The 12,723-nt window shown below is 41.6% G+C and overlaps 1 protein-coding gene across 5 annotated transcripts in view; it reads right to left on the reverse strand.

Annotated features, from left to right (window-relative positions):
- Positions 1 to 12,723, reverse strand: part of ALG9 (ALG9 alpha-1,2-mannosyltransferase) — a 94,344-nt gene that overhangs the window by 56,416 nt on the left and 25,205 nt on the right. For 2 of the 5 annotated variants that reach the window (XM_040976922.1, XM_040976921.1), the window contains exons 9-12: positions 6,553 to 6,675; positions 3,566 to 3,720; positions 1,535 to 1,664; positions 801 to 948 (exon numbers count right to left, since the gene is read on the reverse strand). In XM_040976922.1, coding sequence (XP_040832856.1) covers positions 801 to 948; positions 1,535 to 1,664; positions 3,566 to 3,720; positions 6,553 to 6,675 — 556 coding nt within the window. Of the gene's footprint in view, positions 1 to 800; positions 949 to 1,534; positions 1,665 to 3,544; positions 3,721 to 6,552; positions 6,676 to 12,723 lie in introns of all 5 variants that reach the window. The other 3 variants (XM_040976920.1, XM_040976923.1, XM_040976924.1) reach the window with 3 other exon arrangements.

The raw sequence follows: 12,723 nt of genomic DNA on the forward strand, positions 1-12,723 counted from the left end.
ATGCTATCACATTTAACAGCAGACAACATTAAGGAAGCTGGAACAAATGTTTTACCATAGCTTTCCCCAGTATCCCTGCACTGATGGGTAACTTTTACCACTTTTAGGTAATACCACTGAAGATAATACTGTTTGAGGACCATCATGGTGTGGTGAATTAAGTCACCACCTGCAGGCCCAGCATCCAACACAGATACTGGTTTGAGTCCTACATGCTCCACTTCTGATCTAGCTCCCTGCTAATGTGCCTGGGAAAGATGATGACGGTCCAAGTGACTGGACCATTGCATCCATGTGGGAGACCCAAGAGAAGTTCCTGCCTCAGGAACCTGGCCCAGGTCTTGGCTTTGCAGCCATTTGGGGAGTAAACAAGTGGATAGAAGCCTTGTCTCTCCTCTCTGTAAATCAGCCTTTCAAATTAAAAAAAAAAGAAAGAAAAGAAACAACAACCAAAAAAACCTTTCTAAAAACTTCTAACTACAATTTCCAGGCTACTTTAGAAGGGGATTCACTTCAAGTAATTACAGAATTATGAAAATGCATCCTCAGCAAGAGCACAATAGAGGAGCCCTAGAACCAATCCGTCCTCAGAAGTCATGGTTGTGCTCTGCGACACAGCCTACTGCCTCACCAACACAGAGAGCAGGTGCACATGGCAGACCCTACTGCTCCCTGAAACGGTGAATAATTCAGTAACTTTCCATGAAAATTCTAGAATGAGATAAAAATGAAACAGACACTCATAAAATTACAAACTTTACAACTTGATTTAAAATTATGAGAATGAAAGATCAACTTACTTATCAGGCAGGAGGAAGCTGCTGGGAAATCGATACCACTCTTTCCCCACACAGACATTCACAGGTCTGCCTTCCGGCACAGTGTGGATGGCCAGGTCTGTAGCAATTCGATAAAATTCTGGATACAAATCAAGGGGCCCATGATATCCTGGAGGGGAGAACAGCCAGTGAAAGCCAAAGGTGAGGAAGGAGAGATATTCTGACATTTAATCACAAAGCATGCAAATATTCCACTCTAATCCATGTGAAACTTCAAGAGTAGGGCAAGTGATGGCAAAGCCACCAGGAAGCCAGCTCTTAAGCACAGCTGCCGCAAAGAACCCATTCTGCCAAAAATAATTTGCCTTCCTGCCCTTCTCTACATTCTTTCACCTTTTTAACTGTGTGCTCTTTAAGCATGCTTGAATATTTTGGGTTCCAACAATGGCTATAAGAATAGAATAATGAGACTTCGGCTATACATTGGCAACTTAAGGTTAAGGCTTCCCTAATTCATCAGTAGTCATTCAAACAAAAAAAAAGAAATCACAAGAACAGAGCAAACAATGTACAGTTAATCACACTGGAAGTCATTCTCAATTTCCTCTTCAATCCTAAGGTACAAAAGTTGCATCCCACTATTAATCATTAGGTCTACATAGTCTCAAACTACAAAAGGCCTCTCGTACTGTTAAAAGCTATATATAAACTCGAGCAATTCCACCCAGATAAAACCAAATGAGGAGTACATCTACCTCTGAATAGTGCCACAGAGCGAGAAAAAGACAAGAGCCCAAACAGGAAGACTGTTCCCAATGCCAGCCAATTTGATGTCACAGTGTAGTGCTCCAGGCAGTAGCGCTGAAAAAAAAAGTGATAACATTTCTAGAAGGAAAAAAGAAAAAATTGCGTTGCTACAAGAAGATTTATCTTGCAGAACATACATAACACAAGACATCACAGAAACACCAAACGCAGATGAAGCAGAGAAGCAGGTCTTATTCGGGACCTAGGCATTTGCAAACACTTAGACTCTGGACTAAGAACTGAACTAAGATCAAAGCCAAGTCCCCTACACTCGCTGTGGGTGGGCCCAGCCAGAGGGCCTGCCAGGTATGAAATCCCACCAGCTTCTCAGGAAAATTATCTGGATATTTTACTAGTGGCTTAAAGTTCTGTTAACTTTTTTTAAAAAACTTTTTAAAGATATTTAAGCTAAATGCATTTTGTTAGTTTTCTTTGATGTATTTCAAGCTGTTTTGGTAAGAACAGTAATCCTTATCAAGTTTTCATTGAAGACTGCAGTATCAATAAAACATCTCATGACCAAAGAAGAAAAAAAGAATTTCTCACAGAACATCAAGAACACACTAATTACCTAAACAACTTCACAGACCAGATGATTATTACACACACACACACACACACACACACACACACACACACACACACGCATCTCTGCTGAGTTCAAGATCTTCTCAGAATTCTTTCCTTTCCTCACCACTCCTAGATGGAAACTACTTTTGGAAACCAATTTTGCAATATGTAACAAACATCATAAATATAAATGTTTCATGTTAGAGCTGTTCTCAGGAAATAATCCAAATAACTGAAGATACATATCTGTAATATTTATAATAGTACATAAGCAACTTAAATGCCAGCAAGAGTTATATCTAATCAGTACACATAATGAGTTCAATATATTATATCTAATTCAGCGCAGCATTATAAGGCTATTAAAACAATGGTCATAAATATGGCAACATGAACAGTACCTTGGTATAGCAAATTAAAAATACAAAGTTATATGCATACTTAACACAGCCATAATAAACCTCAACATACAATATGCACAAAAGTGTCAATGTATTTCTGTTAAAGTACTGATACTCCTTCTAAACAGCTTTCTAATAAGTTATCTACAAGGAGGCTCAATTACTTTTATAATTAAATTATTTCAGAACTATCACCCTAACCTAGATAAATATTATACTAGGAGAGAAAAAAGTTACAAAAGGTTACCTACTCATTAATCCACTTGTATGAAATGGCCAGAAGAGGCACAAATACTGGAAAAGCAAGTAAACTGGTAGTGACTAGGGATGGGAAGACATGAAAAAGGATGGGGGAACAAAAGCTCAAGACACAGGCTTTCAAGGTGATGAAAATGTTCTAAAACCGACTGTGGTGATGGTTGTACATTCTGTGAGTGTACTACAACCCAGGGAACTATTCCCTTGAAGTACCTGCACTGCAGGATTTGTGAGTTCTCTCTCAGGAAGCTGTGAAGAGGGTTGGGGGGAAGTATCATCACCAATTCCAAATGGTAACAAAGGGCAAGAAAGAGTTCCAAGGCGGCTAAGGTCACAAACACACTGAAAACCAGGGCAAGGTGAGCTTTGCCAGGACCTGACCTGGACAGGTGTTAAAACAGGATTATAAAGTATCCCATATGACTAGCTGCTGGATGTAATCCCAGACTATCAACCAGGTTTTATTCTCATTAGTCACAGAAGAGTATGTCTGCCATGAGTTCTGCCAAAGTGCATCCATCCACTGATTTAACATTCCTTATCAGCAACAACTGGAATTGCACAGAGGACGACAGTAACATTGTCAGTGTACGAGATGATGACAAACAGCTAGGCAACCAACACATAAACGAATAATATGACACCTATCACTTTCAAAGTTACAGAAACATTCCGTCATTTTCCCTTAAGTTTTGTAAACAAATCTACAGTGAAACAAGTAAGGCACACATACTTTTCCCTAAAGCTCACCTGAAGCGCAGAAAGAGCCACAGCGCCACACAGGCATATCAGTGGGTACACAGGGAAGAGAAATCTCTCCTCTTTGTGAGACTGGCTGAAGAAAATCACAAACCAAATATACATTGGAGCCAAGGTAAGCCAGTACGGGTGGCCTAAATTCTGAACTGTAAGACAGAAAAAAATATCCACCTTTCACCACATGAGAGTAAAACAGCATCTTTTAGTTTCAATGTTCTCTGGTTTTGAAATTTGGGAGTGGCCCTTACGGCACCCCACAAAACATCAGTTCATGAATTCCCATTTTCTCCAGTGAGATAAAGGTGTTAAGTAGAAAGAGGAGTAAACACGTCAGCTCTTCCAAGAGATCCAACATCTCTAGGCAGGTGCAACACCTGAGTCAGCCAGAACCCAAGTGAAAGGATAACAGTCAACACAATTTCAATTCCACAATGGATTAAAACAAGACAAAACAGAAAGTCTTCCACCTCTTATGAGGAACTGCTATTAAGATTTCTGAGATTAATCAATAGTGTACCACAAACCATTTCTTGGGTCTTAATTTTTATGCACTGTTTAACACACTAGTCTTACCTATACACCAACTAATCTGTTCAAATAGTCACAGATCAAGGAAAAAAAATCGTCATTTGCTTTCATTGAGCCACAAGCGACAGTTTATTTCAAGGTTAACATAAAGATACTTTTAAAGTGGTTTGCCAATTAAGTTTTCTTTAATATCTGTTCATACTGAATCCCAAAATTAGAACCAAAGTGTACTTTAAGCATATGAAACAATTAGAGGAACATTATGAGCACTAGTTCCAAACACCTGTGATTTGGTACAAGTGCACTGAGTGATAGGCCCACAACCAACTGTGAAGGCATGTCCTACTGTGACTTTATTGGCCATAATGAATAGCAAATACAGGAACACAGGCAAAGAGTGGACCGACAGCGCCCCCTGGTGTCCTCTATGCCTACAGTGAGCAAAAGGACCACATCACAATGCTAATCACATCAGCATTGCCTAACAACGTTCCTAGATTATCTGAACCTCTGCAGAAATTCTTTAGGGAGAAAAATTCTTAAACTGCAATAACAAGCTTAGTTTCTAAGCTTTTCATTTTAACATCATGAGACTCTTAGGTTACAATGTATGATAGTATATTCAAATTGGGATTTTTCTAATTGAAAAATAAAATCAGAAAACTTACTAGTGCTGTGGTACAATGAGTTGGACTGCCACCTGCAACACCAGCATCCCATGTGAGTGCTGTTTTGAGCTCCCTGCTTATGCTCCTGGGAAAGTGGAGAACACCACCCAGGCACGGTACTCCAGCTTGGAGACACGTGGAAGACAGAGAGGAAGCTCACGGCTTGGCCTCACCAGCCTGGGTCACTGTGGCTATCTGGAGAGTGAATCAATAGATGCAGAATGGCTCCTGTGTAATTCTTTCAAATAAATAAAAATTATTTTAGAAAGATTTTCTAGTTTTTTTTTCTCTTCTACACTTCAAAAAATTTTTTAAATATGGCCAAAGTTTTTGAAATGTGCTCCAAAAAAAAGTATAAAATCAAACACAGCAGAGACAACCCACTAGGCAGATATGTGAGAACATTATACACATTGTTAAGGCAAAGTTACACTCACACTGCACACAACAGTTTCGGTTTTTTGTTTTTGTTGGTTTTTTTTTTTAACTTAAATCTTTACTTCTAAATCTTCCACGCACATCATGTATTTTTATGGTCAGGAAGGAGGTTACTTTTCAAAGACAAAAGAAAGGCATCCCTTAAGAAATTCAAGGATTGGAGGAATAAATTCACACCTCCAGAGAACAAAAAAAAAAACTGAATTAAAAAATGTAAATATCACACAAACAAGATCAATGAGCTGGTTTCTTAAAACAAATAAAACAAACCAAAAAATACCTTTGGGAAGAAAGTTTAGGAAAACTAACTCCAAATTCAGCATGTGGCCCTGGTTCAGATTCTGCTTTACATAAACTAAACACAGAAAAGCCTTGTTTAGACAAAACTAGGATATGCATCAACTGGGTATCAGATGATATTAAGGAATGATGTTAGTATAATTGTATTCTGTTCATGGTCAGAGAAAAGCGCCCAAAAGTGATTTAGAGAACAGTTCTCAGTCTAATATTATGACATAGCTAATGTTTTATGAATCATTAATAGTAGAAAAGGAGAATTGTGGGTTGGGGAGAATTAATTTTACAGCATCCTGATCAGAAAAAGCAGAAATCTCCAAAGCTTGAAAGGATTTCTGCTCCAATCTGCCTTCTATAAAATAAAGTGCAGGCACCGAACAACCATAACTTTGAGAAAACACAGGCAGTGTACTACACAATCAACATGACACCCCAAACCTACAGAGGCGCAAACACAGCTGCAAAACAAAGCGGCTTGTTGCTTGGGAAGTCTAAAGCTTTTCTTAACTTCAGTATTAAATGTAGGGAAAATCCTTACCTGCCTCAGGCTTAACAAATGTTGGCTTTAGTGATTTCTGAAAGAATGTTTGCCACCAGCTGGGGCCACTCGGAGCCATCTACCAGGTTAACACACACTTCTTTACAAGCTGAAGATTCAAACAGGCTGTCTTCCAGACGGCCCTAATTGGTTTTGTCTCTTTGAGTAATTGTGTAAATTACACTGACCTCTTCATTCGAAGGGATATGAAGCTCTTCTGACCAGCTTAATTTGCAACAAATTAATCATAATGCACATGGCATTAAAATTATGCACAGATTTAAAAATTGCTTGGACCAAAATTAATCTTGTAATTCCATTTCATCAACTTGTTGAAGCATTCCTCACAGGTTCAAATGAGTTACCAACACAGTCTTAAAATTCAGCTAACATTTCCACAGGAAGAAGATGGAGAATAACATCAGCACATCTCATTTTGTCTTCTTGGTATAAATCGATAGTTATTTTTTTCCTCTGGCCAAGAAAACCTAGCATCTCTTGTCACTCACCATGAAATCTCTGCAGCAGGTATTCCATCACAGAAGTCAGTGGCAAGGCCAGGAGAGCCAAAGCAAAGGCCACATTGAAATTCAGAAACCCGTTAATTAAATAGAAATACCAGGGTTCAGTGCCTGAGGGAGACAAAGAATTCATGAGTGGATGCCTTTAACACCTCTTACAGCATTTGACTTTTTTTTTTTTCAAGTAACACTGATGCCAGGATTCAAGAGAATGTGGTACACTTGCTAACCTACTGCTTGGGATGCCCATGTGCCATACTGGAGTGCTTGGAATCAAGTCCTGCCTCTACTTCTGATCCAGCTTCCTGCTCATGTGCTTGACAGAAGGTGGGTGATAGCCCAAGTACATGGGTTCCTGTCACCCATGTGGGAAACCCTGACAGAATTCCCCTCTTGACTTCAAAGTGATGTAGCCCTAGCTGTTACAGGCATTTGGGGGTTGAAACAACAGTGGAAGATGTCAGCTGTATTTTCCATATCTACTGAAAACAGATTGTATCTATTTAAAAAAAAAAATGATTGATTTTTATTGCAAAGATAGATATACAGAGAGGAGGAGAGACAAAGATCTTCCATCCAATGATTCACTCCCTAAGTGGCTGCAATGGCTGGTGCTGCGCCAATCCGAAGCCAGGAGCCAGGAACTTCTTCCAGATCTCTCATATAGGTGCACAGTCCCAAGACTTTGGGTCACCCTCGACTGCCTTCCCAGGCCACAAGCAGGAAGCTGGATGGGAAATGAGGCTGCTGGGATTAGAACTGGCGCCCATATGGGATCCTGGCACATTCAAGGTGAGGAATTTAACCGCTAGGCCACCATGCTGAGCCCTGCATCTATCTTTTGTTCTATCACAAGATGACAAGATGGTTCCTCCTCCAAAGAACATAATTATGGGGTGTCATCTTAGGAGTGGTGATCTAGGGCCCAGCCCAGGAACGGTTCATGTCCTGGCTGCTTCTCCTCCCATCCTGCTCCCTGCTAGTGGCCTGGACGAGGACGGCCCAAAGCCTTGGCACCCTGCACCTGCATGGGATACCCAAAAGAGGCTCCTGGCTTCAGATCGGCTCAGCTCCAGCTGTTGCACCTATTTGGGAATGAATCAGTGGACAGAAGATCTTTCTGTCTCTCCTTCTCTCCGTGTATCTGACTTTTGAATAAAAAAAATAAATCTTAGAAAAAAAATGGACACCTAGTGCTGACCAGACACCAAATCTGCCACTACTTTGATCCTGAAGTCCTAGTTTGCAAAAAACTGAGAACTTTCTGTCCCTTTTAAATGACCCAGGCTCAGGTATTTTGTCACAGCAGCACTAAGACAGAAACTTAAAATCATCCAGCCCAAACCAGCATGCTCAAATGCATTAATACTTTCAAAAGTATTAGCTCAGTTTTCAAATTTTGCCTCAGTAATTTCTGAAAGAATGTTTGCCCCGGGTGCCTGATAGGGGGTAGGACTGGGGGGCAAACAACCAAGCAAAGTAGAAGCACACAGTCACATGGAGCTATAATAATAAAGTCCTTTGAGTTTGGCTACTGGGTGGGTGGTGGCTGGCTGCGGGCAGCAATAGAAGAAACTCAGTCTGAGCTATTCAGGCCTCTCCCATTCTGTTGTCACCTGCTAGTTCAATTCTATTACCTTTCCTTGTGATGGGGTCAACCACTGTTTTATTATCACGGTACTGTGCACTTGGGAAAAAGCAACAACTGGACAAACTGAGGCCCTCCTCAGAAGATCTGACAACTCAGAACTGAGCCAAATGACAGAACACACAGCCTCACTCATACCAGTTTTGCTGCTTTAACTCGAAATCCTCAAGCCCAGTGATGAGAAACAGCACCCCCCACACACAACTCCCCTGCATATTTAGCAGGCTTTTCATCTGCTTTTCCCCTGTGTATGATTACTTCAATCAGGCAGTGAATGACACATGTGGGTTTTAATCACTGTATGTTGTGACACCCGCCTTGCACCATAGCAATTTCCTGCAATCAGCATTGCTTAAAAGGGTAATCAGGAGGCAGAGGAATAGTCAGAAAAACCTGACATTTTTGCAGCTTGCGCAGCAAAAAAATAAGATTAGAAACCAAACCCATAATGCGAGAAACATCCAGGGAAGGACTAGGAGGGAAAGGGGCTACACGAAGGAAGGGCTCAAATTCAACTGTGTTTCACACTTGGGAAAAGCTCACTCTTTCCTGTCCAAACACAACGAGGAAGCTTGTTCAGGAACACAGGTCTTGTCCTAGGCCAAGCTCATAAGGGAACTTCTAATTTTATATTCTTTACAAATAAGGGTTTGAGCTTCAGAAACTAATGGATAGTTTAATATTCAAGACAGAAGTGTGCCTTCTCTGAATTTTAATCGACGTTTACCATATTTCCTAAAGCGAGGCCTTTTGAGATCCAGTTTCCACAGGGCTAAGCTTTTGTATGATCCTCTCCTCATTTCCATTGTGGAAGCAATGCCATCACTACCTACCTGCCTCCTCTACAGCGTTCTGAAGAATTGAGCTTGTGAAGGAAAACCACAGAGTGAACAAAGAGAAAAGGGTCAGTCCTTCCAATCATCTCTCACGGATAACTCAGCTCAGCAGAAAGAGTCCCTTGTCTCTTTGGTATCTGCCAACACAGGGCTTTCCTTCCCCCAGAAATGCTCCTTAGGCTCTTGAAAACATCTGCCTTTATCACAACTTACTGTGTCCTCTTGTTTCAGCTAACTTCCTAACTAAATACTCAGCCTGTACCCTGAGCTTTGGAACCTGAAGTACCAAACTGGCAAACTCAAGTTGTTTTTTTTTTTTTTAAGTGTTGAGAGCTCATAAATCAAGTTCTCCAGCAGTGAAAATTTCATAACACTCTGCTATTTCCCTGAAGGACGAGGACAAAAATTGGGGTAAGCCAAGAGTGAAGAGAGTTCAAGTGACAAAGAGTCTCAAAAACAAGGGCAAAAAGGCACAAAGAAGTGAAATTCTGTTATTTAGTGTCCTCCCCTACTTGATGAGACATCAGCACTGGAAAAGAAAAGGTTATCAACTTGTCTTTCTAGGTAGATACTCAGTGCTGAATGATCAGAAAGCTTCAAAGCTGAACTGTGCAGAGAGCGGTGTCAGAGTGACAAGCTAAGCAGCAAAGGGGTGAGAGATGGAAGGGGGAGCTGGCAGCAGTTATCTCTGCATCGAGTGACTCACCAACCTCCCCCTGCAGGGAAAATGCCTCAATTGCGTTCATTCAGATGAGCTAAAGGGAGTTCTGGAGGAGGCTAAAAGAAGATATAGTGTTTACCATTCCAAGGATTGAACCAAGAGGAACCATTTTACAGGCCTGTAATTTTATAGAACTGTAAAAGCTAAATTACAGTAAGCCATCCTTATAACTGTCAAATTTGCATCAAGAGGGAAGAACTACTCAGTTTCCACAGAAATGATTAACCAGAGTGAAAGCTACGGACCACTCTCACTGGCAGTCAGTTCTAAGCAGGACCTCCTGAGACTCCACTTGGGTCTTTCCCTCTGTGGCTCCAAGAATGGAAGGCCCTGGGCCTTCCAGCTGAGGACACTGGCCTCCACTTCCTGAAACTTCCCGAAACTTTCCATCTGGCAGTCAGACAGTGCTTGAGAAAACATTTTAACAGTCAACAGGACCCTGGTCCTAGACTACAAAGTGGCACCTATGAACAGGCACATCCTTCCTTTTAAGGGAAGGCATTTCACCAAAACGCCCACCTATACCTTCCCCAGGACCAAGCATTCCTCACCAGATAGCACCACTGATATCACCCACCAGACAAAAACTCATGTAGGGGGCTAGAGCTGTGATGTAGCTCATAAAGTTGTTGCCTGCAGTGCCAGTACCTAATATGGACAGCAGTTCGAATCCCAACTGTTCCATTTCTGATCTAGCTCCATGCTAATGGCTTTGGAAAGCAGCAGGAAGCACATTTGGCACTTGGGTCCTTGCACCCACATGGGAGACCTGGAAGCAGCACCTGGCTTCGGACAGAATGGCCCAGCTTCAGCAGTTGCAATTATTTAGGGAGTAACCTAGAGAATGGAGCATCTGTTTCCAGCCCCCACCACATTAACTCTACCTTTCAAACAATCTTTAAACAAAAAAAAAATCCCACTCATGTTGATATCAACATCTGAGAACTTGAAATGTTACAAGAGGCAAAACTCTCTCTTCTGTGACGATTTTACCTACAAATACATAACATTTTTGTCTATACCATCCTAAACTTCCTACAGGCCAAGTATTCTTTAGGGCATCCAAACACTGCCTCTTTCTTCAGCTAGAGCCCAGAGCAGCACTGCTCCCCCATGAGAGGGAAGCCGCCAGTGTGTGTGTGTCACTCTATTCTTTCCCCAAATTCTCCAGGGTCTCCTGATCAACCTCTAACATAAAATGCAGACTCTCAAAGGTACAGCCTCTCTCTGTAGATCAAATCATTGCACCTTCCACTAGCCCCACCAAATTCACAGTCTTTGCTTCTATACGCGTACTCTCTCAGATTTTCAATAGAAAACCCCAGGGTTTGTTTGCGAAGGCTGTTCTCAGTAGAAATAACAAATCTGACAGTCACACAACCCTGGCCATTCATTCCATTTCTTCCACTTAGTTAGCTATGTGACAAAGTCCCTCACCATCATTTTCCTCATCTGTGAATCAAGATAAATAACGCCTATCTAACATGGATCTTATAAAGGGCAAGAGAAGATGGTATGTGTAAGATTTATTGCCTGCATTAGTTATTCAACAAACAGAAGACTTTATAATTAATGCCTACAAAAAGAACTTCATTTTTTTAAGAGTTATTTATTTGAAAGGCTGGGTTATACTAGTTCACTACCGAAAATGGCTACAACCCAGAGCTGGGCCCATCCAAAGCCAGGAGACAGCAGTTTCTTCTGGGCTTCCCATGTGGGTACAGAGGTCCAAGAAGTTTGGCCATCTTTTGCTGCTTTCTCAGATACAGTAGCAAGGAGATGGATAGAATTGGAGCATCCAGGACTAAAAGCAGCTCCTGGATTCTGGCTTCAAATTGGCTTGGCTCTGACCATCACAGCCATTTGGGGAATGAACCGCAATGGAAGACGTCTCTCTCTCTCACTTTCTAACTCTTTCAAGTAAAAAAACAAATCATCAGAAAAAAACATAAAAAGCTATAAAACTATCTATAGCAGGTATTGGCCTAGCAGCTAACCCACCTGTGGGAATGCAGGCATTCTGACTCAGCAAGCCTGGGTCTGAGTCCTGGCTCTGGCTCCCAACTCCAGCTTCCTGCTGTTGCAAACCAAGTGAGGTAGTGGGTCACTGTCAAATAGTTAAGGCCCTATCACCCACATGGGAGGCCCAGAATGAGTTCCCAATTCTCAGTTTCAGACTGGCCCACCTTAGTTATTGCAGACATTCAGGAGCCAAACCAGCAGACAGACCTGTCTCACCACATGCTAAGAAAGTATACAATGATGCTTGAAAAATCAGGAACAATTGGCAGCCAGGGAGTTGGGATAGCAGCCTAATTCTCTGCTTACAGCACTGGCATCCTATATGGGCGTCAGCTCATATCCCGGTTGCTCCACTTCCCATCCAGTTCCCTGCTCATGACCAGGGAAAACAGCAGAGGGTAGGCCAAGAGCTTGGGCCCTTACATTCATGTGAGAGACCCAGAAAGAAATTGCTGGTTTCAGATTCGCTCAGCTCCTACCATAGCCATTTAGGGAGTGAAACAGCAGATGGAAGATGGATCTTTCCTTCTTTGTAAAAATCCGCATTTGATAAAAATAAATCAATCTTTCAAAAAAATGGAGGAAGAAAAAAATGCTCCAAATGCTTTGGCCCCTGTCACCCACGCTGAAGTTTCACACTCCTGGCTTCAGCTGGCCCAGTCCTGCCATTAGGGCTATTTGGAGAGTGAACCAGTAAACTGAAGGTCTGTCATCTCTCCCTTTCTGTCTATAACTCTGCCTCTCATAAGTTTTTTTTTTTTTTAAGGGCACATATTTCTACAACTACAATCACAATGGAGGTTGGCATTGTGGTAGGTAAGCCACCATTTGTGACACTGGTATACTGTATTACAGTACAAGTTTGAGTTCCAGCTACTGTGCTTCTGATCCAGCTTTCTGCTAATGTGTGTGAGAAAGCACCAAAAGATAGA

This window comes from Ochotona curzoniae, unplaced genomic scaffold, assembly GCF_017591425.1.
Source record: "Ochotona curzoniae isolate NIBS_2020 unplaced genomic scaffold, NIBS_Ocur_1.0 contig_2723, whole genome shotgun sequence".
Lineage (NCBI taxonomy): Eukaryota > Metazoa > Chordata > Mammalia > Lagomorpha > Ochotonidae > Ochotona > Ochotona curzoniae.